This window comes from Macaca thibetana, chromosome X (genome assembly GCF_024542745.1).
Source record: "Macaca thibetana thibetana isolate TM-01 chromosome X, ASM2454274v1, whole genome shotgun sequence".
Taxonomy (NCBI): Eukaryota; Metazoa; Chordata; class Mammalia; order Primates; family Cercopithecidae; genus Macaca; species Macaca thibetana.
The window spans coordinates 142725218-142751349 of NC_065598.1; the positions used below are offsets into that span (position 1 = coordinate 142725218).

Consider the following 26132-nt stretch of genomic DNA (forward strand, 5'->3'; position numbering starts at 1 on the left):
CTGATAATTTGATTTATGTCCATCTACTTTGCTAGGTTCTAAGTTCAATGCTGGCAGTCTTTTCTTCTTTTTTTTTCTTTTCTGTTTTGCTCACCGACTTCTCGCTAGCACTTAGCACAGTGCCTGGCACATGATAGGTACATAAACTTCTCAGTTGGGTACCAGCATCCCGAAGGGAACATGGATTAAGGCAGCTATAAGCACGGTGCAAAACAGGAATAAGAAAAAGTTGAGGTTTGTTTCACAGTAGAAGGTAAAGGGTTGCAAGTAGGTGCATCGGCCCCTGTAGACAGGACGCATGACTGCTACACACGTGTTCACCCCACCCTCTGGTACAGGGTGCACATAGAGTAGGGGCAGAAATGAACCTCAAGTGCTTAACCCAATTTTTAAAAAATATATGGTCAAGTTAAAAGTATGAAAATTAGTTGAGGAAAGGTGAGTACGTGGGTCAAAGCTGGGTCTGAGAAAAGGCTAACATTTTGAGGTCCTGACTCAATCCATGTCCCTTAAAGGGCACAGGGTGTCTCCACAGGGCCACCCAAAATCTGGTGAGAGAGGGCGTGACTCCTCACCCTCTGCCTCTACAGGTCACAAAAGCCTGGGTCACCCTGGTTGCCACCGTTCCTAGTTCAAAGTCTTCTTCTGTCTAATCCTTCACCCCTATTCTCGCCTTCCACTCCACCTCCCGCTCAGTCGGGCTCTCCGCTACTTTGAAACAAACCAAACCAAACCAGACATCCCCCGGGAATCCTAGCGAGGCCGAACTGGGATAACCGGATGCATTTGATTTCCCACGCCACTGAGTGCACCTCTGCAGAGATGGGCGTTCCGGCCCTCGCGAGGCGGTGCGACCTGTCACCGCCCTTCAGCCTTCCCGCCCTCCGCCGAGCCCGCGCACGCCCGGCCAGCGCCTCTGACGTTCGACCCGAATCCCCGGACGGTTCCCAGAAGCGCGCATGCGCGCGCTCCCAAGCCACTTGAAGAGAGAGGGCGGGGCCGAGGGGCTGAGCCCGCTGGGGGAGGGAACAGCGTTGATCACGTGACGTGGTTTCAGTGTTTACACGCGCAGCGGGCCGAGGGTTCGGCCTCAGTCAGGCGCTCAGCTCCGTTTCGGTTTCACTTCCGGTGAAGGGCCGCCTCTGAGCGGGCGGCGAGCCGACGGCGAGCGCGGGCGGCGGCGGTGACGGAGGCGCCGCTGCCAGGGGGCGGCGCGGCAGCGCGGCGGCGGCGGCGGCGGCGGCGGCGGCGGCGGCGGCGGCGGCGGCGGGCGGCGGGCGGCGGCGGCGGCGGCGGCGGCGGCGGCGGCGGCGGCGGCGAGCGCCCGCAGCCCACCTCTCGGGGGCGGGCTCCCGGCGCGAGCAGGGCTGAAGAGAAGATGGAGGAGCTGGTAGTGGAAGTGCGGGGCTCCAATGGCGCTTTCTACAAGGTACTTGACTCCAGGGCAGGCCCCATCTTCGCCCTTCCTTCCCTCCCTTTTCTTCTTGGTGTCGGCGGGAGGCAGGCCCGGGGCCCTCTTCCCAAGCGCCGTGCCAGGGCACGCTCGGCGGGATGTTATTTGGGAGGGAAGGACTGGACTTGGGGCCTGTTGGAAGACCCTCGAGCCCCGCTCCGAGTCCGAGAGGCCCTAGCGCCTATCGGAATGAGAGACCAGCGAGGAGAGGGTTCCCTTTCGGCGCCGAGCCCCGCCGGGGTGAGATGGGGATGGGCGAGGGCCGGCGGCAGGTACTAGAGCCGGGCGGGAAGAGCCGAAATCGGCGCTAAGTGACGGCGACGGCTTATTCCTCCTTTCCTAAATATCTTCTCCCAGCGGGATCCGGGCCTGACGTGTGGGTAGTTGTGGAGGAGCGGGGGACGCTTCAGCCGGACCGCCTCCTGCAGCGCCAAGAGGGTTTCAGGTCTCCTTTGGCTTCTCTTTTCCGGTCTAGCATTGGGACTTCGGAGAGCTCCACTGTTCTGGGCGAGGGCTGTGAAGAAAGAGTAGTAAGAAGCGGTAGTCGGCACCAAATCACAATGGCAACTGATTTTTAGTGGCTTCTCTTTGTGGATTTCGGAGGAGATTTTAGAACCAAAAGTTTCAGAACATGGCCCAGCAATGCATTGAAGAAGTTGATCATCGTGAATATTCGCGCCCCCCTTTTTGTTAAACGGGATAAATTCAGGAATGCACATGCTTCAGCGTCTAAAACCATTAGCAACTCTGCTACTTAAAAATTTTGTGTGTATGTTTAAGTTTCCAAAGACCTAAATATATGCCATGAAACTTCAGGAAATTAACTGAGAGTATATTATAAATAGGGCATTTTTTTTTTTTAACTGAGCGAAAATATTTTTGTGCCCCTAAGAACTTGACCACATTTCCTTTGAATTTGTGGTGTTGCAGTGGACTGAATTGTACTGAGTTGTTGAGGCCTTATATAGGCATTCATGGGTTTACTGTACTTTATAAAGTTACACCATTGCAGATCAACTAACACCTTTCAGTTTTAAAAAGAAGATTTACAAATTTGATGTAGCAGTTGTGCGTTTGTTGGTACGTAGTTGCTGTAGATCTATTAATCTATAGATTCTCATTTCCTTTTGAACGTCTATAACCTCTTGAAATAATATCCCACCTTACTACAGTATTTTGGCAATAGAAGGTGCATGTGGAAGGAAGCCTGGAAAATAGCTATTACCAGTGTCCAGCACAATTCTTAAATGTATTATAGAATGACTTGAATGTTTCAAACAGGACACGTTTGGCTATAGGAAAATAAACAATTGACTTTATTCTGTGTTTACCAATTTTATGAAGACATTTGGAGATCAGTATATTTCATAAATGAGTAGAGTATGTAAACCGTTCCATACTTTGAGCACAGAGTTAAAACCTTTTGCTGTAAAAGGAGGCAAAAGGTAACCCCACGTTTATGTTCTTAACACTCTCATAAATATAAAATTGTTTCAGTTGACTCTGCAAAGTTTTAATTTCATTGATCGATAATTTCTTCTGGTGAGTTTGCGTAGAATCGTTCAGGGTCCTAGATTAGTGGTTTTGGTCACTAGATTTCTGGCACTAATAATTATAATATATATACATATATATGTGTGAGTAAGGGTTAATGGTTAAGCAAGATTCTGATTGATCTGTGATATAAACTTAGATTGGATGCCACTAAAGTTTGCTTACCACAGAGGGCAAGTAGCACATTATGGCCTTGAAGTACTTACTGTTCTCTTCCAGCAACTTATGATTTGCTCCAGTGATTTTGCTTGCAAACTGACTGGAATATAAGAAATACCTCCTATTTTGCTATTAATTTCCTCCTTTTTTGTTTCGTTTTGTAACGAAGTTGTTTAACTTGAAGGTGAATGAAGAATAGGTTGGTTGCCCCTTAGTTCCCTGAGGAGAAATGTAATACTTGATCAAGTGTGTGTCAGATAAATTGCTGTTACGTTTATTTAATTAAGTTTGATTTCTAAGAAAATCTCAAATGGTCTGTACTGATGGAAAAATAGTTTCTGTAACAAAAAAGCTTGCAATTTTTATATGACTTATAATTTTGCTGTGAGTTTAAAAAGTAAAGCAAAAGTAAACTGAGTTACTTGTCCAGTGGGATGGACAGGAAAGATGTGAAATATAAACCAATTAAAAATGAACTGCTGTGGATAAGTGTTACATTTATGGAAAAAGAAATAGGAACCTTGTTCATCAAATTGATAGAAAAGCTTTAAAAACTAAACAAACAACTTGAGTATAATTGAATTCAGACTTTGATTCGCCTGACATAACCACCATATTTCCAAGGACATCTCTCTATCTTCTGGTGTTTATTCTTAAAAACTTAAAAGTTAGATTTAGCAATCACCAGAGCCACTACTTTTATGCTTAGGTATTTGTTTGACTTAGAAATAAGTGGTCACGTGTACCACTTTACAGTGCCCTGCAGGTGTTAAGATATGAAGACACTTTGACTTACACCTCATAAAATCTTTACAAAGTATTTTCTAAGTGAATAATGATGAAATAAAGTCTTTATTCTAGGTGCATCTGCCCCACATAATTTGTTTTCTTTGGACTAGAAGTTTTGATGTGTTGAGAATGGTAATGAATTAACTCCATTTTAAATGTAGAATGCGTATCATTCCAGTATGAATGCCCTAATCCTAAGATTTGTAGGTTTTGTGTACTAGTATGAAAATTACTGAAGATGGATAAATCACATGTTGGAGACATAAGATACAAACCTTTTTTGTTTTCTGAAAATACAGCTTCTGATTTCTGATTCCTTATTGTAATATGGTATAATTATACTTGATTGTAATTTTATTGTTAGATTATACTTTATTTTTTAAGTTCAGTGTTTGAGGACAGACTTTCATTTGGTTAGTAGTATTATGGCAGCTAGCAGCTAAATATGGTGAAGTGTACAATCAAAAGGATATTTTTAATGAAGATATTAGTGGTCTAACATGTCATTTCAGATGCATAGCTGAAATGTAGTAAAATCAGTTTTGCTACAAATAAACTTGCATAAGGTATATAAATTTATGAGTTTATAAATCAACTTGCGTAAAGTAAATAAACTTGCACTCATGGTTTCTCTGAAGTTTTTTGAGATAACTTTGCATAAAGGTGTTATTCTGTACTTTGAGGAAGTGAATTATTGGGGTCAACCACATTTTTTTTTCCTTCCTAGAGTCTAATTGCCCTTTTTAGTTTTTAGGATCTTCGTGGCTGCATCATTTTTCCCCTTTTGAACTGTGCTTTTTCTAACTCCATATTAAATATTCTGATAACCTCCAAATTATTAATTAGATGCAACGTTCAGTGGTATATTACTGGAGTTTCTGATTTCTGCCCACTGTAGGAATGTGCTTCCTGAGAAGATTGGGATCGTGATTATAATAATAGTTAACAGGGGATGAGTACTTTCTAGGTGCCAGGCACTGTTCTAGGTGCTTTACCTTTGATACTTTATTTTATGTATTGTTGTTATTCTCATTCTTTAAATGATGCACAGAGAGGTTAGGTAAGTGACTTAACTACCAAGTTTCAGGGCCATTAAGGGTCAGGATTCTGAATTCCTGAAATGATGAAATTTAGCTTGAAGAAATTGGTTTGATTTCCTGCTCAGTTTTCAATTTCATTGTGGTCTTTGATTTGTGGTATTTTGTGCTATAACACTGCCTTAGCATCCTATAACTATAGTTACGATGTTATATTATGACTTTTTACTGTTAATACAAAGCCATCATGAAATAATTCAGTTTATGTGCCAGCTTCTCTTGCTATTAGCTCTTGAACCTTGACGCTGTACTTCTTCATATGGATGCCTGTTAAGGAAAGATAAGGTTAGAAATCTTTGACCCTGCTAGGAAATTTGCCTTTGTTATATTGGGAACTCATAAAACTGAAGTATTCAAAAGTTAGAATACATACACACAAGAAAAATTAAAAACTAATTTAATAATTTTTTTTTTGCACATGTCTCTGTTGTCTTTTGGTCAGAATGAAGCAGAATGTGTTTTTCTCATAATTTGTAGCGGATGCCTATATGAAGTCCTGGACATGTGGTATGGTTGGAAGGACTGTTGATGAGGTTTATTGTCTCTGTTTATTCTTTTATGTTGTTAGTGTCCCCATACAACGGGGTGGGGGGATGGGGACAAAATGATAACTCGCTTTATATATGAAGCCTTGGGTTTGCATCATACTTTTATCACATTTCTTATGTCCCTATCCTGTCTCCTGCACGTTTTCTTTCTTGGTGTCCTTTCCTTTCCTTTTCCTTTTCGCTTTCCCTTTCCCTTTCCCTTTCCCTTTCCTTTCCTTCCTTTCCTTCCTTTCTTCTGTTCCGTTCCTTTCCTTTCCTTTCCTTTGTTTCTTTAGTTTGTTTCTTTGTTTCTTTAGTTTGTTTCTTTGTTTCTTTAGTTTGTTTCTTTGTTTCTTTTGACAGGGTCTCACTGTTGCCTAGGCTGGAGTGCAGTGGTGGGATCTCAGTTCACTGCAACCTCCACCTCTGGGGTTCAAGCCAGTCTCATGCTTCAGCCCTCCAGGTAGCTGAGATTACAGGCATGTGCCACCATGCCCGGCTATTTTTTTGTATTTTTAGTAGAGATGGGATTTCGCCATCTTGGCCAGGCTGATCTCAAGTTATCCACCTGCCTCAACCTCCCAAAGTGCTGGGATTCCAGACATGAGCCACAGGGCCCGGCCTCCGGCAGGTTTTCTTTAGGAGGGATATTTTACAATGCTGTAAGTTTTTCCTAACGAGAATTACCATAGCACTACATGTTCTGTCTTCAGTAAATGATGGAAGCTTACTGATGATGTTGTGGTTGTGTTCATTGCTGGTCGGGTGTACGTTGAAACTTTAATACACAATATCCTCTCCTGTGAGCAGTGGTTCCTGTTTGTAAGATACTTTACTAAGGGAAGGAATGTGAGATGTTGCTGGGGAGAGTTTACCCAAATAGGGATGGACTTTCTGTTTTTGTTTTATCAGTCCTGGTATTAGAATGTGTGAATGGATAGCACTAGGCTTTACATACTTTCGTAAATATGATTGTTGTAATTACCTCTTTGGCCCAGTTGCCAGTAAACTGGGGACCCCTTAATGATTTATTTCCTGTTTATTCACCCTGATGAAGAACCTGTATCTCTTTTAAACTGTACTTTATCACCTTTCTCAAACCCCAAGATTTTCATCACATTTTTATTCTTCCCAAACTCTAAATAACCTTTTAGTATTAAGTATTTTTGTGGAAACATTCTTTTCTTTTTCTATCCCAATTTTTAAAGTTTTTTTTTTTAAGTGTGCTTTTGTTGGAATGTACATTTTCCAAATGCAAAAGCATTTATGATTCTGCATCTCTTATAAAATATGACGCTCTCTACTTTAGCTCTCATTTATTTGGTACCCCCCATGTGTGTAATTTCATTACCCACAACAGTCTTAGGGAGACTGGTCGAGTTCCTTATTTGCAGATGAGGAATCTGAGGTCCAGAGATCACTTCTTGGTGAGAGTCTCACAGCTATTACGTGTTAGAGCCAAGATTTCGAACGTAGGTCTGATTCGCAGCAAAACCGTTAACCACTAAGTACACTGACTCCAACAAGAGCCCTAGCCCTCACACAATACACTTTAATTCCCCTGTGTGTTCTTTCAAATTCATTCGATTTGCTGCCTTTGGAAACCTCTCAGGAACCTCCTCAACCTGCCTTCTCTACAGACATCAGCTTTGCCTGATAGGTAGAGATCACAGGAAAATGCAGTTTTCCAAGGTGGTGATAGGTGGAATGATAGTGCTCTGGAGATGGCCAAAGAAGAAAGGTATGAGTGTATCTGTGGGTGGGTAAGTGGTGGATAAGGGGAAAGATAGAGCCCAAAGGGGGCTATTGGAAAAACTATGATGAGAAACAGGAAGATGGAACCTTGTTGGAATGAAGATTTAGTGAAAGACCTTAGAATTAACAGGAGGTATTTGTCTTTCACGCAAGTGTAGACCAAAGGCAACCTATGAGTTTCTTTTATTCCACTTATTAAAGCACCAGCCAAAGGTATTATATACCTTCTGTATTCACTTAAAATGACTGATTTTGAAAAAGTCATGTAAGCATCCATTTACAGATAAGCCTTATTAACTCAAAGGCAGTGGCCGTCTTGGGCTCCGATGATTATTCAAACCATTTCTGACACTACATCTAGAAATGCATTCAGAGCCTGCAAAAGCTTTTTCTTTCTTTCTTTCTTTCTTTTTTTTTTTTTTTTGAATGGTCACAGCACTTGCAGATCTTCCTCCTTTGAGAGAATATTTGATTTTAGGAAATAAGCAAATGTGGTGAATAAGTATGATTCAACTGGGCAATAACTTTTAGGCAAAGAGAAAAAAGCAAAATATAACAATGTAGTAATAAGGCTGATATTATAGTGCTTTTATGATGAGTCTGAAAACAGTCTCCAACATTTATAAATGTTTTAAATCGGTTCTGTCTACTGCAGTAGCACTTAAGCCATATGTGGCTATTGAGCGCTTGACATGTGGCAAGAGTAAATTGGAGACTGATTTTAATTTTATTTAATTTTAATGTAAGTAGTCACACATGACCTGTGGCTACTATGGCAGATAGCATAGTTTTAGACAAGGGCAGTAGTCTTGGATAGATACTTGATTTACTTAGAACATTTCTTTACCTAGCTGTAACAGGGTTCTAATAGCTGGTTAAAGGACTTAACATTTTTAGCATGTAGCATACAGTAAGGAACTAATGTTAATTACTGCCAAGATGTATAAACATTATAAAACTTTAGACAAGGATGAACACTGAAGTGTTGGCCCTTCTTTGTAAATAAGGGATCAGTTACTTCCTAATAGGTGTCTTAATTTTAGTTAGTAATCTAATAGCACCCCCAAAAACCAAACTTAATTTGTTATTAGCCATCCTGTAAAGACAAGGGAGAAATGGGGGCCAGGAGAATCCTCTTTGCCATTCTCTATAATTTTTATGACCTATAGAAATAAGAGCCTAAGAGTGACCAGTTCCTGCAACCTAACTCAAAATTAGGCCTCTCTGTTGAAGTAATAGTGCAGCAAACAATCCCTTGAAGCACTGGGGCATGAACCCTTATGAAATCTAATAATTCTAAAGTATCATTGGCAGTATTAAGCTAGAGTTCTCAAAATATGCTGTAGAAAATATTGTTCATTTAAATATAGCTGAGTAAAAATAACCAAGATCAAAATCGTAAGAAAATGTTGATTTCTCCCCTTTTGAACCAGTAACTATAAGGATATATACCCATGCTTAACTTAAAAATAATTATTTAGCCACGTTGGGTATAGCACAACATATGGATGCCATTATAGTCCACCTTGATATTATAAGGAAGCTTTCTTTTAGCGTAGCTTTACTTTTATTTATTTAAGCATTATTGAAGAAGCTTGGTATCTCTGTTAAGTTGCTTAAGTTGCTTCTCTATCAGTGTTTTCCAGGGCCTCGTCTCAGCTTCCATAGTTTTTCTTAAGAGCAGCTAATTAATGCTTCACTCCGTATGCTTTAATTTGATATTTTGGGAAGTTTCATTTTTTAAAAGAATCTTTTTATTTCAGGCCTTTGAAGACAGACATGTTTGTTTAACAAGACATCTGCATTGAACCATTTGTTTTTAAAAACATGTATCGGGCATCTTCTATATACCAGAAACTATGCCATTTCCTGAGGACACAGAAGTTAGAGAATGGTCTTAATCCAAACCAGTTATCGTCTCACTATCCATTATGTGTATCAGACATTCAATGTCATGAGGATTTACTACTGTGTTTTCTCCCAAGAGTTTTATAATTTTGGCTCTTATATTTAGGTCTTTGATGTATATTAATTGATTTTTTTTTTTTTTTGTATGTAGTGTGAGGTAAAGGTTGAAACGTACTCTTTTTGCATGTGGATATCCACTTGTCCCAGCTTCATTTTTTGAAAACACTATTCTTTCCCCATTGAATTGTCTTGGCTTCTTTGTTGACAAAGGATTTATTATTTCTGCCACAACCCAGCTGTTTCTCACTGTCTAAACCTTTATGCCTGCTGCCCCTTAGGCTTAGTGGAATGCCTCTCCATCCTCCTCTCTCTTTTGTTTACCTAATACTTCCTTATCCTTTAAGGGGTCAGTAGGAACCTCACCTTCTTCAGTATGTTTTCCTTTGTCTTATTAACCTACCGCCATCACCCGCACACATACCTTTTCCCTAAGGCTGGGATAGGAACCTCTTAGGCAATGATCTATTTGGTAACTACTCACTGAGTTCATACTAGGCACTCTGCAGTATGACCATAAATGAAGTAAAACCTGACACCACCCTCAGGAAACTTACTGTTAGTGAGAAAATGGGCTATAATAATAGAGTGGGGTAAGTTTATTGTAGGGATAAGCATAGGATGCTATGAGAATGCAGAGGACAGGAATTTAACCTGGACTTCTCAGTTCTCCCATTGAAGATGACATCTGAACTGAAATCTGGAAGAACAATAAGAGATAGCTATGTAAAAAGAGGGGAAGAACTAGTAAAGAAGGAATGGAGAGAGGCCCAGAAACTACAGAGTATGGCACAAGTAGTTTAGCATTGTTGGGTCACAAACTCTAAGGATGTGAAAGATAAAGTTGGAGACGTGGTGGGACTGGGGAGGACAACTCCTGTAGAGCCTTTTATGGCCGGAGAAGGAGTTTGGCTATGGTCCTGCAGGCAGGGAGAAACCACTGAAGGGGAGAAACACATACAGAATAAATTTGAGTAAGAAGCTTAAATCTCCCCAAGCCCTTTTAAAATGAATTAAGTTAAAAAGCCTTTGGGTTTCTTTATGCTTTGTCCTATTCTTCTAATTGTCCAAAACAAAAGCTCTCCTTTTCTGTACCTATTAAAAGGTTAATTTTGTAAAATTACGGACAGTATGCTGATTAAAGAATTCTTGATGATTGGCCATTTTGTTCTGTCTTTGTGTAGATTATTAACAATTGTGTCATCAGATTTAAAAGATCTAAACCTCTGGACTTTATATATTTTTTCTACAAGTGCCTGTGAGATTGAGAACTTAATTCAACTCTAGTAACTGGACTTTTTAGTGTTGTTTGCAGCATATGATTGTTAAAGAAAGTTTAGTATATTTGTGTGTGTGTGTGTATATATATATATAGACTTGAGGTTATATTTAATCATTGACTATTGGTATTCTTCTAAGATTTTAAGGAGAAAAAGGTAGTTTACAACATGTGGCTGATATATGGTTCTGGAACAATTTTCTTAGTTTTCAGTAATTCTGTCCTAAAATGTACATCCAGCTTTGCACTCACCACCACATTGTAATTTTCAGTATACTTGTCTATTTTTTGAGATGTTGAAGGCTATGCAGCAGTTTTTTTCTTGTTTAGTGTTTTAGCTATCTGTGTCTTTAGGGTGTAGCACATACAAGGTGGCAATATAAATGTGCTTAATGAATAAATGATCTTCAAAAACTGACCTTCATTTGAAGTTCTGTTTTATTCATAAACACATAAAACGTTTGGTATCTCTGTAAAATTTGACTAGAAACAAAAACTATATTTAAGCTCAAGTTAATTTAACATTTTTTCTTACACAGGCATTTGTAAAGGATGTTCATGAAGATTCAATAACAGTTGCATTTGAAAACAAGTAAGTGTCTCGTTACATAATTTTAATGATGAGGTTCTTTAATATTTTATGCTAATTCTACTCGTCATTTTTTAAAAATTCAAGTCTAGTTTGAGTGCTTGTCAGGAATGGATCTTCATGTTACTGACTTAGAAGTTTCTGAACAACTCAGTATTAAACTAATGGAATGACTGTTTCTGCTAATGACCTGAAGGTCCGTTATTGTATGATATTGATCCTTACGTTTTAATTACCTTGAATGTGAGGAAAGAAACCAGAGATTCTTGTGTATTAGTAACTGGAAGTTTGCATAGGAATATTTGTAAATTTTAAAAAGATAGCAATGAAGGGATTCATGGGTATTGCTAAAAAGCTGTATGTGAGTTCTTTAACATTAAATCTAAAACTGATGGTTTTAGTTGTCTAGTATATTTTATGGAAACAGTCCTGTTTAGCCATTATCTGATTTTTTTTATGTTTCATATATTCAGCAATAGCAGTAGCTGATCTTTTCTGCTCTCTTTTGCTAGATGAGGAAATAAAAACAGTCATAGGCCTAGGAATATTAACTGTATGAAAGCATCAATAGTATAGATGTTAACATTTTATTGGAGAAGACAAGTCTCTTGACTAAATTTTTTGAATGCTAATAAAGGCTATTTTCAGGGTAGCTGTTTAAGATTGTAAAGTACATATAAACTCCTTAGTCAAAGTGTAGATGTGGCTGTGATCTTAGGATTTTTACTAAACTCTGATGGATGGTTAATAGTTATCATTTTTTTTTTTTTTTTTTAGCTCTTATGTAACAAGAAAATTAATAATATATCAAAAGCAGGCTGCAAATCTATAGAGACAGAAAGTAGATTAGTGATTGCTTAGTGCTGGGGCTGGTAGGGAGGCCATAGCTGAAGAGTACAGGATTTTTGTGTATGTGGCAATGAAAATGTTGTAAAATTGACTGATAATTATTACACATAACTGTAAACCTTCTACAAACCATCGAATTGTACATTTAAATTGATGAATTATATGATATGTGGATTATGTCTGCTAAAATGTAGTATGTGACCCAGGCATACTGAGCAATAGATACACACATCTTGCTTCTAAATAAAAATAATAGTTTAAAACCAGGCCTGTGTTTCAGTGTCTAGAAAACAAATTTTGTAATTGAACTTAGCAGAGTCTTTTGGCTAGCAGTAGGACAAAGTAGTATCCTTAGATGCCTGAAACACATGTAGGGGGACAGAGATAAAAAGATCAAAAGTATCTAACCCTATTTCTGGCTCTGGACTAATAATCACAGACCAAAATACAAGTTTGAATAATAGAATACCTTTCCCTGAACACATAAAGCCAAAAGTTTTAGTATTTGTCTCTTTGCCGTTTCATGTATCCATCGCCATACAATAGACAACAGCATCATACCAACAGAGGAATCTTTGATAACTTGGAGGGTATTTTTTTCTTACAATTATACACTTTATCTGTTTACTTACATCACTAGGTAAATGCTGTTTCCCATAAAGGGAGAGTTGTCTTTATTTGCTACTCTTTTAGTTTTTCGTAGTCTATAATCTAAAGTATTAAGCAAACACTCATTTCCTCTATGCATTTAAGAATTTGTCTAGTTTATACATTGATTTATCAGATCACTTCTTTTTGGTTTTCAGTCAGATTTCTACCATAAACTTAAAATTATTTCCTCTTTGGACCTTCTAATTATTTATCTCCTATACCATATGTGCATGAAAGTTTCTCTTCAAGCTCTTTGTCATCCTGGGAGTTTGAAATAGATCATTGATTTTTAAACTTGTGTTCATGGAGTATGTTTGCGATACAACACTGGGTTTGAGCACATCAATAGGATTTAATAGGTCTCTACCGAAGTAATCTCTTTGCTCTTCCTTGTGTGTTTCCTTTTTGGTTTTCTGTTAGAAACAACGAAAACAGTGTTTTGTAGAATGCCAGATTGTATTTATCCTTTCTTTCCTTTCAATCAGGAAGAAGCTCCTGTTACTGATATCATATTGTTTTAGGTGCTTTGTTTTTAGGTGCTTCCTAAACCTTCCATAAAGCATAAAGCTGTTTTCATATTTCACATTTTTTAATAAAGAATTTGAATTTTTATCTGTATACACTTAAAATAATTATTTATTTGGAACCAAGAAGTTATATTATACATTACTATATGCCTTAAAATCAAATTTAGCAATGAATCCGTAACATCTATTAGGTATGTATAATAACTCAGAGGAGGGTTTAGTTAATTTAGGCCCTAATCAGATTTCCACAAATTCTGACTTAACATTTGCCCTCTTATATAACAGCTCTTCTTTAAACAAAAACGAGTACTTTTCTCAATAGAATTTTACTAAGAAAGCTCTTTGGTAAAGCATTGACATTATGCATAGAACATATCTCAGTATCTGCTAATGAAGAACACCAAAAAGAACCCAGATGTGACTGCTCCGGAAGTTGAATCCTCAGCGTTTTTGCAAAGTTTGTCTTTTAATATTTTATATATATAAAAATATATATATATATTTTAAGACAGGGTCTCACTCTGTCATCTAGGCTGGAGTGCAGTGGCATGCTCATGGCTCACTGTAACCTTGAACTCTTGAGCTTGAGCTATCCTCGCACCTCAGCCTCCCAAGTAGGTGGGACTATAGACACATACCACCACACCTAATTTTATTTTTTAAAATAATTTGTTGTAAAGATGAAGTCCTACCTTGTTGCCCAGGCTGCTCTTGAAGTCCTGGCCTGAAGCAGTGCTCCCACCTCAGCCTCCCAAAGCTCTGGGATTATAGGTTTGAGCCACCGTGCCCTAATATTTTGTATTTTTATGGATATAAAAAATAATTTGGTATCTTTCAGAGTTGTTTAATATCATTTTAAATTTAAAAACATAGGCAACTTAAACTCCTATAGGCTGTCTCCATCGGGTTTCTGTGGTTTAGGAGACCCCACCATCCCAGTGCATGCTGATAACGTCATACTGATCAGCATCCAGCTACCCACAGCAAGAATTGACCACCTCGTGGGATCTAAAATTTAAAGGGGGAAAAGTGAGTTGTGAATTGCTAATGTGCTGACAGCCCCATTTTGCTTGGGAATTAGAGGGCAGTTTTTGTGGTCCTTGGAATGTGGTTAAAATTCTTCTGCAAGTGGAAGTATGTTTATATTACTAACAATTACTGGTACTAATATTCAAATATTGAAGGAAATTTCTGTTGTGGACTTATGTTTAAAGCTCTTAGAAGTTGAAATTATTGGAAAGAAGACTTGTTTTGAAAATCATAATATTGCTGTATTGTGTTTAGAGAAATATTCCAAACGGGAGTAGGCTGCTGTGCTGCATGCAGACTTTGCTGAAATGTTACTATATTGCCATTATGTCCCACTCAGCAAAAACTGATGATTTTAAAGCTTTTGCTTCTTGAAAGTAGAAAAAGAGGGGTCACGCTTAACCAAAAGTTGATGGCAGAGTGGTCACTGTTTCAGTTAAACATGAAAAGCATGTTAAATAATTGTATGTTTGCTTATTTACAGCTGGCAGCCTGAAAGGCAGATTCCATTCCATGATGTCAGATTCCCACCTCCTGTAGGTTATAATAAAGATATAAATGAAAGTGATGAAGTTGAGGTGAGTTTTCCCTGCCATAAAGTCATTTAGCACTGAAGGAGTGGGGTTATTTAATTTATCTGTGTGTGGGGTGTGTTTTTTTTTTTTTTTTTTTTTTGATACCTTGTGTTTAACACTGTTTAAATTACTTTGAGAATTACAGTTGAAATGGACATGTGCTTTTGACTGACTCATCTTATTAATAATTCAAAATGATACATGATGCTTACATTTGGCTATTTGAGCAGTACTCAGAGCATATATTTGAAAGTCACTGCCTCAAGTTCCTTTGCCCACTAGTAATTCTTTTCTCCTTCCCTTAATTTCTGAATCTTTGAATATGTCGTTTGTTTACAACTGTGTCCCCATTGTAAGCAAAATGGGTTATGAAAGTTAATTTTACACAGGAAAGAAATCATGCTTTATTACAGAGTAGTATACTAGAATTTCTTTAAGTAGCAGTGAATCTTCTTGGTGTATTTTTAAAAACCTACAAGCTTTAGTTAATACATATTAGTAAAATCTCTTTTTCATAGGGCATATCGTGAACTACCTGCTTATCTCCCATTGAGCTCTTTGACCAAAATGTGTGATGGAGATCTAACATGTGAACAGAAATGTTGTGCTTGTGATTTCTTTCGCCATTAGAAATTGGTTTTGTATTTAAGGCACTAACAGTGCCTTACATAGTTTGTGTGGTATCCTGTCTCCTTTGTATCCTTTCACATACTCCATTTTGAGCTGCTTCTCTTTTTTTTCCACGATAATAAGCATAATGCCTTACTATTAGTTAATAGTAGTTGCCGTTCCATGAATATTTGTAGTATGAAGGATGTGGCTTAGTAGACATTTGTGCAGGTGAGGCAGAGTGGTTCTAAGTCCTGTCCTTCAGTTCTTTATTTTTATTTTTTTATTTTTATTTTTGAGATGGAGTCTCACTCTTGTTGCCCAGGAGTGCAGTGGCACAATCTTGGCTCACTGCAACCTCTGTCTCCTGGGTTCTAGCGATTCTCCTGCCTCGGCCTCCTGAGTAGCTGGGATTACAGGTGCCCACCACTGCACCCAGGTAATTTTTATATTTTTAGTAGAGGTGGGGTTTCACCATGTTGGTCAGGCTGGTCTCGAACTCCTGACCTCAGGTGATCCACCCGCCTCAGCCTCCCAAAGTTCTGGGATTTACAGGCGTGAGCCACCGTGCCCAGCTGGTGCTTGAATTCTTATTTGCTGCACTAGGTAGTAAAGGTGTAGCAAAAACAGGACAGAATCTTCTGCCTTTGATGAAATCACATTCCAGTGAGGATAGCTAATGTGACAGATGTGAGTCTTAACAAAGAAAAAAAAAAGGGAGAGAATGAAAGGTGATATAGGGCAGGATTGCTGTTTTAGAGAGTAGTCAGGGAAGGTCTGTCAATGTCCAGGCCTGTGTTTTTCTCTCTACAGTTTTAAAGTGGAGATAGGATAAAGTGTTATTTATTTTCCAAAAATGTAAGCAATCTCTACTAGGTTTAAGCAGCTGGGCTTGGTTTTGCAAGGGATCTTAATAGGGAACAAAAACACTTTGTATACTTAGCTGTCCACTTCCCCAGGAGACTGTAAGCTCTCTGAAGGCAAGGCCCAGGTCTTTGGTCTATATTAGGAGTACCCAGAATTTGATGGAGAGATGAAAGGGACTTTTTCTCCCCTGCTTGGTCACTTGACAAATGGGGACCAATGAGATACCATTGCTAGGATGACCTCACCGATTTGCTGAGGTAATTTCTGTGGCTAGAGTAGTTGAGAAAGATGGAAGCAAGAGGGAAAGGTATGTTAAGTTGTATTCAGTCACTGTATTGTGTGATCATTAACTTTGGTTGTAAAAGGGAGGCAAGCTCGAGCTTTTACTCACTTGTCACCCCTAGACTCTGTACCTTTCTTGGCCTCATGTCCTCATCCCCCTTGTCTTTCCTGTTTCTGTTTTCTGCTTCTGAGTATCTCTGTCTCTCTCTCCATATATACTCTATTGTCTCTTTTCCTGTTAACCTTGATTTGTTAGGGTCTTCATGAAAGATTCCATGCTGTACGTCTTAAGTGAACTTTAAAGTGGTCACCAAAGAGATGAGTTAGAAGAACTGATCTGCAGTGTGTGACAGACCAGGAAGGTGATATCCAGAGGATTGCCACCATGAAGTTGTCCGTTTTAGTGGAGAGGAAGCAGGAGACCAGAGAGTGACCAAGGATCTGTCCATTTAGTTCCAGGAGATGTGAATGCCAGAGTGGTGTCCTTAGTGGGCTGAATGTTCAGTGGTCTTACTTATTTAGTGACGAAGCAACAAGACAGTAGGGCATGGTCAGTAACTTTCAGTCAATTTTTGGTTACTAGAATAAAACAAAAATAAGTTTATACATTTTGAGATACATTTTTGTAACTCGCTGAGTACCCAAGGAAAGTGTGGTTGTATTAGCGTCTATTTTCAGAGCACTAACTATTGCTGAATTAGAACAGAAATATAGGAAAACTGATTTTTACGAGGAGCTTCAAAGCAATCTCAGGTAGTTTCTGATTATGTATCTCTGCCTAGGGGTACATAGACAGGGTTACAATTTGGTTAAAGATACATGACGTGATTTTAAAGACACCTAGGGGCATTTTAAGAAAATTTCCTCGCTGTCTGATAATCTGCAGATTTCAAAATTATGTTAATCATGAAATATTCTGTGTTGTAATTTTTGTGTAGGTGTATTCCAGAGCAAATGAAAAAGAGCCTTGCTGTTGGTGGTTAGCTAAAGTGAGGATGATAAAGGGTGAGGTAGGAAAATGCCTATTTAATTTTTTTTCTTATACTATTTCCTTTTTTTAAACCCAGGTTGTACATTTCCATATGGATTTCTATTTTGAAGTAATATCTAATTTTGAGTAATTAAAATGTTTTCACTATTTGTTCAGTATGTTTCAGTTGGTTATAAATTTTTTCCCATAGATAATTTATTTTAAAATAACTGAATAGGGAGAACGTCTTACTCTTCTTACTCTTACTTTAAAAATTGTAATTAGGAGTGACTTTTATTTATTTCTCAGTTTTATGTGATAGAATATGCAGCATGTGATGCAACTTACAATGAAATTGTCACAATTGAACGTCTAAGATCAGTTAATCCCAACAAACCTGCCACAAAAGATACTTTCCATAAGATCAAGCTGGATGTGCCAGAAGACTTACGACAAATGTAAGTTGATACACAAGAAATGCTGAGAACTTGGAAGTAATATGCAATTAGTTTAAAAGAATATAAATTTTAAAATACTAGAAATTGATTTTAAATTTGGTGGACTTTGGCAAAAATGGTTTGGTTTGCAAGAGCAGTGGGGGAAAAACTTATTTAGCTTTTCCTACTTATAGAATCAAGGCAACCTTGCACTTGATTAAACTTACTTGGCTACACACATGGCTGATGTACGTAATGTACATTTGTTTTCTAAACTAACTTTGTTCATTCTAAGATTTAAAAATGGATCAAACAAATGTGATAATTCTGTCATAAGTCACAAACTAAATTATAGACTAAATAATTTCTTCTGTTTTTTTCTCTTTTACCTAAAATGTTTTCAGATAAATGTGTAATAAGTAGAGCCAAAGAAGCTTTAAAAAGTCATCTCATCTTACAATCCTTGATCTGGAATAATGATTAAAGACTATAGAAGAGATGCATTTTTTTTTGCAGATTTTATCAAGTGAATACAGTACATTTGATTTGGACATGTTGTTGAACATTAAATTGCAGTTCAGAATATATAGAAATCCTCCCTTTTTATAGAGATTGTGTATGTGTGTAAATTTTTGTGCCTTCTGGTTCATATGTTTCCTTCTCTCCCTCAAGTTGTTTAGCAGTTTCTTACCCCATTCTCCATGATGTGCTTATTTCATATTGCATGCCTGTATCAAAACCTCTCATATGCCCCATAAATATATATACCTACTATGTGTGTATATATATATATACACACACACACACACACTATATATACCTACTATGTACCCACAAAAACTAAAAATTTAAAAAAAAAAAAAAAGAAAAAAAAAAGGCCTGCGACAAGAAAAAAAGAAAGAAATCAGTTACCCTGTAGGTAGCTATCTCCAAAAGTTTTCAATAGTTGACTTAAGAAAACTACTGACTTGTATGTAACTGAAATCAGGAAACCTGTAGTGTAGAGTGGTTCCCCTGAGTATGTCTCCTTTGGTAATCTAAGCTGTACTTAAGAGATGTACAGAAAAAGGAGCTAAGCTTCTAAATGGATATAGCTTATTTTGCGTAAATCAAATTTAATATGAATCCATGATTCTTACACATGTAAATCTATCTGCATTTATTTATGTCAGTAGTTGGTAATTATTCATCTTTTTTTTTTTTTTTTTAATTTCTAGGTGTGCCAAAGAGTCGGCACATAAGGACTTTAAAAAGGCAGTTGGTGCCTTTTCTGTAACTTATGATCCAGAAAATTATCAGCTTGTCATTTTGGTGAGCATTTTCGAGTTGTTTATTTTTGGTTTAATTCGTCTGGGGCAATTGCCTTAATAATAATGTTGTTAATTTAAATCATTTAGTCCATCAGTGAAGTCACCTCAAAGCGAGCGCATATGCTGATTGACATGCACTTTCGGAGTCTGCGCACTAAGTTGTCTCTGATACTGAGAAATGAAGAAGCTAGTAAGCAGCTGGAGGTATGTCACTTTCCCTAGCACTGCTTGTAAGGCTACCTAGGAACGATAACTGTATCGTTCTACAACTTGAATATGGGGAGCTTGTTATTTATTTACTGCTTCTTAACAATTCCTTAGGTTCTATAGTTGGAAAATTATACAAAGCATAATCATACTAAAGTTTCCATGCCTGAGGTTTCAAAATTCAGCAACAGCTTATGTATATTAAGGGACTTCTGGTCCTTTCACTTTTACTAGAAGTTTATCAAAGCTGCTAATAAAATGAGGCAATGCTTCTTCCATATAACATGTTGTCATTAAAAATACTAGAGAATATTTAAATATCTAATCATATTCCTTTCATTATGTATGTTTATCTTTGTTTAAAAGGATATAGAACTTCTTCATTCTAATTGGTTGTCATTCTTTAAAACTCCTGTCTTCAGATTCCCGCCAGAGGCTATTTCCCTAACTTACTATTTCGTCTCTTAAGGTGCATTTTATCTACTTCTATTAATCCTCCAATAGTTTTCATCACCATACATTTGTTTTCGTTGATAACTATCTGGTACGTCCATCCATTACTAGAGAAACTAAGTGGATCTTAGAAGAATATGCCAGCTCTACTATATTACTGTCAAATTCCAGAGTTCCTCATCATTATTCATTAGAAGGAAAACACCACACATTTGAAATAGTAGAGATAAAAAGGAGTTCCAAACTGCATTTTAAGAGAAAAGGTAGTCAAGACTGTGTTCTTATAAAAACCCTGTGAAATTTGCCACCTGCCAACTTGATGTATGATGCTGAACTCTTAGAAGAAGGGGAATAGTTTAATCTCCTTTTGCCACTTTGTTTTTTCTTAAGGCCATGGAGGGCTGTTTCACTGGTCTTTGCTCTCATTCTTTCTTGATGTCCCTGTGTTCACAATTTTGTGGTTTCTTTAGTGATTCTCTCATAACTTTTAGCCCAGAACTGCCTCCTTACTTTGTTTGTGAATATTATGAAAATATACTCATATGCCTCTTCTTAAACATCAAATTATTCTTAAATGATCTATTATACTTTTGGCTAACCATTTATCAGTGAATTATCAATGAAAAAGAATGAACCAGATTAATGAACCAGGACTCCAAAAACATGACTTCTTGAAAAGTCCTAGAATTATTTTATAGATTTTATTACTCTAGTCTAAAAAAAATGGATATTGCACTTTTAAATTATTTATACTAGTTATATTCATTCATTCAAATTATCAGGTCTATTGAACAATGAGAAACTAGTTTGCATGTCTGTCTTTGTTCACTACTAATATTAAAGAGATTTACATGTTCCTATAAGAAATTCCCATTTTTCAACATGAGCCACTAATACGTTTGGTTTTCATTAATGGCATGCTAGAACTAAACACTAAATTTTGGTAATGGTATTTAAAGACAGTGATTATCCACAAGTTTGGGATGTCAGTGTAACTTAGTTTTGTCATCACTGAATATTTACAAGTGCTCATCATACTTGTGGATCCAGATCACAAGGTCTTACAGACTCTGGTCTCATGTTAGCTTTCAGATGCTTACTTACTAAGAGTTTAATTTTTGACATTTTTTGATTATTCAGTTTAACTACTGTACCAACAATTTTTGATTCCTTAGGTTTTGAGGGAGGTATCATTTTAATGTCATTTCACAACAGCGGACTGTTTAGACCACAGTACCTAATGAAAAATAGCACTATTTCCAGAAAATATATACTGATACCTTTTAATAAAAATGAAGCGAATAAAATTTTCTATAAAGATGATATTTAAACATTTTTTTTTACCTAAATAAGTAACATTGAGTTTGTCAGACCGAGTGAGCTGGTTTTTATTGGGGAACATTTGACCTGCTTCTTAGTTATTATATTGTTGATGTCATTGGTTAACTAAGGCAGCCTTGCAGATAAGTTTTCAGCAGTTACCTTGGAAAATGTCAATAAGTTCTTTCCTATTAACAAAAACATAAAATGTCATAGACCTTTAGTAACCTAAAAAGTACTTAGACTGTGAGAGGTATTTTCTAAAACCTGTTAGTTTTTAACTAAAACTATTAAAAATTTATAGACCCCTCATATACAGGGTCAAGATAATTTACATGGCTGGCCTCAATACAGTTGTCATGATAGTTGATAAAGTGTATTTATCAGACGTGTATTTCTCTTCAGAGTTCAAGGCAGCTTGCCTCGAGATTTCATGAACAGTTTATCGTAAGAGAAGATCTGATGGGTCTAGCTATTGGTACTCATGGTGCTAATATTCAGCAAGCTAGAAAAGTACCTGGGGTCACTGCTATTGATCTAGATGAAGATACCTGCACATTTCATATTTATGGAGAGGTAAATATTTTACTGCATAGTTTTTTCCTTTTTCCCCAAAACAAGTATTTCAGCTAGCTAATCTTTTGTCTTAAAACTTTTCCCCTTTTATTAGGATCAGGATGCAGTGAAAAAAGCTAGAAGCTTTCTCGAATTTGCTGAAGATGTCATACAAGTTCCAAGGAACTTAGTAGGTAAGTCAGAAGTATCTGTTGACATATAGTACAAAAACAAAGTTTAGGTATGTTTTAGTTTATTTATGGTGATAGAATTCCACTTTTTCTCACTGGAGGGTATCATTTAATTGAAACATAGTCTTTGAAATATGGTCTGTTCTTCTAGCATACAAAAAATTATTTGGTAAGTATGATGTTTAAAGGTTACATTTTCAGAAGATATTCAAAAGAGATTGCTTTTCTAATTCAAACCTACTAATACCTGAAAGGGTAAATCTTGCCCAGCCTCCTTACTGTATACTTTTTATATCTTAAATAATTTTTCAAAGTGAATGATATTTGGGGGCTTTATGATTTGAAGTAGATTTGTGTTTGATCCTTCTCATGGGACTATAAAATGATAGCATTCATTTTAATTATCTCAGGGTTGAAGATCTGAACATAGGTTACTTAAATCTAAAAAGTTCCAAAGCTAGAAGAAACTTCAAATGTCTCTGGGACTTTCTGCAAAGTCAATAGTAATTCTTCATTTTGACTTGAGTACTGTTTTATGACCAGCACCATCGTGAGTATCAGCAAATATTTAGGAGCTCTTCACCAATACTCCTAAATGCTGCAGATATCTTTAGTAGAACATATCAAAACCAGGTGCAGTTTTATCAAGAAAGCTACATATGTTTTTAATTTGTAAATAAAATTGGGACATACTGCCTATATGTGTTTTATCTTTTAAACTTGAGATCATGGCCATTTTATATAAAGTAATACATTTTCTTTGGAAACTTTAAAGAAGAAAGCAAGGACTTCTCATACATTCTGTTTACGTAGTTTCGATGCTAATTTAGCCTGCTTTTTTGTCAGCATAGAATCATAAACATCTTCCTTGTCATTAACAAACACTAGAAATGGTATCTTCCAAAGAAAATTAGCTTGAAGATAAAGTACAAATAGTAGGGATATAATGCAGAAGTGTTAGCTCAACTGTATACTACAGACAACTGGAGAATGTGTTTGTAATGTTACTAAGGTAACTTGCATACCAATTGTATGTGTACAGAATGTATGCATAGCACAAGATAAAGTGGTAATCTCAAGACAGTCGGGTGATGAATAATATTTATTTTCTTCTTTACAGCTTGTCAAGCAGTTGCATACCTTTTGTAGTTAGAAAGGTTATTGTAAATTTAGGAATTCTTATGGAAAAAGAGCCGGTAGGTTTTTTTTTTTTTTTTTTTAATAGCAAATGAGTAGAGAATTGTGTGTCAGATTCATTAAAGTTGGTTTTGAAGGTGGCATGATGGTAGTGGGGAGAGTGCTTGGGCATTGGAGCTGGATCTGGATTTCAGTCCTACTTTATTCTTTGGTGGCAGTGTGACTGTGGGTCACTGTCTTAGCCCCCCTGAGACTTCTTTTTTTTACCTATCAAATGTGATAATAGTATCCACCTCATACAGTTGATGTGATAATTAAATGGGAAGATATAGTAGGGGACAATTCTGGACACAGTAGGGGACTCTGTTCTTCAGCTTATTCAAAACAACTCCATTTCAGTAGAACGGAATCATAGTAAATTGCCCTTTGGGATTTGGAAATAAGTGTGTAATGTAGAATTGGATTATTTGCTATTAAATATTAAAAGTAGATTCTACCTGTGGTTACCTGGAAAGAAGAGGATCTCAGAAATAACCAGAAAGACTGCTAAAGTAAATCAGCCTTGTTTTTGTTTTGTTGTTTCTAGTTAGTAAAATGAGATAATTCTGTTTTAGAGACGGTCCACTGCAACACTGGGAATGTTGGGAATTTTCAGAAAGCATTTTATGTAAGATTTTGGGCAAGGCAGATCTTTAGAGAGGTGTCATAATCAGTTTTGCATGCATTTTGTTTGAGTCAACCAGCATTATTTGTGATCTCTATTTTTCACAAACTCTCTTTAGTATATGCACTAATGTATCTTCTTTTCATGATTCTTCACTCACTCAGAATGAATTGGTATAACCAGTCTGCTATAGTTAACACACAGTACTTAGGATAGTTAAGACATTATCTTAATAAAAACATCCCAGAATCTCATTTTTCATTTTGGTAACTCACTTAGATCTTTATTAAAGTCGACATTAATTCATGAAAATATAAGTGTTGCAGATTACAATCAAACTGTGTGAAGACTCCAAGTAGCTTCTCTCACCTCACCTTTCCCCTTTTCATTGTAGAAGAGCAGAAATAATTGACAGGACCTAGACCAAGAATCCTGATTTAATGGTGTCAGTTCTGTTCTATGACTAGTCAAAGAGTTTCTAGGGGTGAATGAGGCAGCCACACATGGCAAGAGTGTCAAAGCTATGCTCTGATTACAAGAGCCACAAGAATTTTTTGTGAGAAGGCTTTTCACTGAGTTCTTATCTAGCATTGGCTCAGAGCAAATTTTCGCTTCCATCTTTTCCCCCAACTTTGCCTTGAGCTTTGCCTTTAAAGGCAAAAAGGAAAACATGGAAGATGAGATGGTGAGGGCAAGCATTTGGTGGATGTGGCCAATATAAGGGTACTTAGGTACCTTGGGTGAGCCCTCAGAATCAGATGTAGTTCACATATACATTTCTAGAGTTAGTAATTCTTAAGTTTGTAATGTCTTGCTTTAACACTCATGTGTGATGATGCTTATGAAAGCAGCCATTTTCCAGTAATGTATATGATTGAATTTTACAAAATAAGGAAAATGATCAAGTACCTATTTTTTACTGGTACTTGAAATCTCAAGTTTTAATAGATGTTACTGAAAAATACTTAAACTGGTTTTAAGTTTTTTCATTGTGGTTTTGAGTTACCTTAAAGTGGGTTTTCTTAATCTTTTACTCTGTGACTAATCCCTTCACTTTTTAATACATTGCTAAAGTTTATAAGTAATGCACAGGAGTGATACTCTGTTAACACATTGACCTTGAAGAATTTGTATTCCTTTTGGATGTATGTATAGCTGCTTAAGCCACTTTCAAACTTAGATTATCTTTTATAAATGTGCCTTCCATACAGAATTCTGAAAATACCATGGACAAAGAAGCAGATTTAAATCAGGTACAGATAAGAATGGAAAGTATTGAATAAGTGAATATATTTCCCATTATCTCTCCTTTTTTCTTAATTCTTTTTATAGAACTTTGCAGAAAGAATGATACATACCACAGTACCAGCAAGTTTAAAGCGTACCCTTTTGTGCAAAAATGAGAGGCTATCTTTGAACTGCCTTAAAAATTCAAAATTACCCAATCAGTTTGCAAGCATTAATCAACTCTGGTACCTGACCAAAGGAGTTTAAACAATGATGTCCTAATGAAACAGAAAACCAGATTAACCATCTTGTTGAAAAGAGTCTCTACTTTGGTTTTGAAATCTTACAATTCAATACGTACACATACACATAAAAATGTCTATCTATATGAATGTCATAGTTTACAGTAGGGCTGTGCTTACTGCTTTAAGGTATGTGTTTTTAAAACCAAACTTTATTTATTTATTTCTTAGGCAAAGTAATAGGAAAAAACGGAAAGCTGATTCAGGAGATTGTGGATAAGTCAGGAGTTGTGAGGGTGAGGATTGAGGCTGAAAATGAGAAAAATGTTCCACAAGAAGAGGTATGTTCCAGTACAAATACTTTGTGGCTTGTCTAATAGTAAAAGTTTTTTTTATGTGATATGTTGAAGACCTCTAATATGTGCATAAAGTAAATGCAAATATTCTGATTATCAAGCATGCCTGCTGTAATTAATGTCATAGTTGTAGATAATGGCCCCTCTCTGTACTCTAATGCTGTGAGTTTGGATTAGTCACTTTATTGAATTCCTTTTTCCTAATCTTTAAAATGGGTAGTTATAAATTTTTAAATATGAGACATACATCACTGGGTTGAGTGTTAATAACAATTTAGTAAAATAATATATATATATAAATGCTTTTTAAAGCACTTTGTAAATGTTAATGTTGCTGACAAAGGCAAAATTGGAACGTAGGTTTTCTGGCTTTTATCTTTTCACTTTTTTAGTTTGGGGATTGTGTAGTATATGTGTTTATTCTGTGTGCTTTAAATTTATTTCTGTGCTTAATATCTCTTCCCCATCCTCCTTACCTTTAAATTCTATAACCCTTTTATCTTCATA

The 26132-nt window shown here is 36.8% G+C and overlaps 1 protein-coding gene across 9 annotated transcripts in view; it reads left to right on the top strand.

The window, feature by feature from the left end:
* Positions 1 to 1121: 1121 nt before the first annotated feature.
* The window catches only part of FMR1 (fragile X messenger ribonucleoprotein 1), a 38711-nt gene continuing 13700 nt past the window's right edge, over positions 1122 to 26132 (top strand). For 7 of the 9 annotated variants that reach the window (XM_050775187.1, XM_050775186.1, XM_050775190.1 and 4 more), the window contains exons 1-10: positions 1319 to 1429; positions 11118 to 11170; positions 14708 to 14801; positions 17495 to 17566; positions 17836 to 17984; positions 19181 to 19274; positions 19361 to 19477; positions 21659 to 21829; positions 21924 to 22002; positions 25501 to 25610. In XM_050775187.1, coding sequence (XP_050631144.1) covers positions 1379 to 1429; positions 11118 to 11170; positions 14708 to 14801; positions 17495 to 17566; positions 17836 to 17984; positions 19181 to 19274; positions 19361 to 19477; positions 21659 to 21829; positions 21924 to 22002; positions 25501 to 25610 — 990 coding nt within the window. In that variant the 5' untranslated portion in view covers positions 1319 to 1378. Of the gene's footprint in view, positions 1430 to 11117; positions 11171 to 14707; positions 14802 to 17494; positions 17567 to 17835; positions 17985 to 19180; positions 19275 to 19360; positions 19478 to 21658; positions 21830 to 21923; positions 22003 to 25500; positions 25611 to 26132 lie in introns of all 9 variants that reach the window. The other 2 variants (XM_050775192.1, XM_050775185.1) reach the window with 2 other exon arrangements.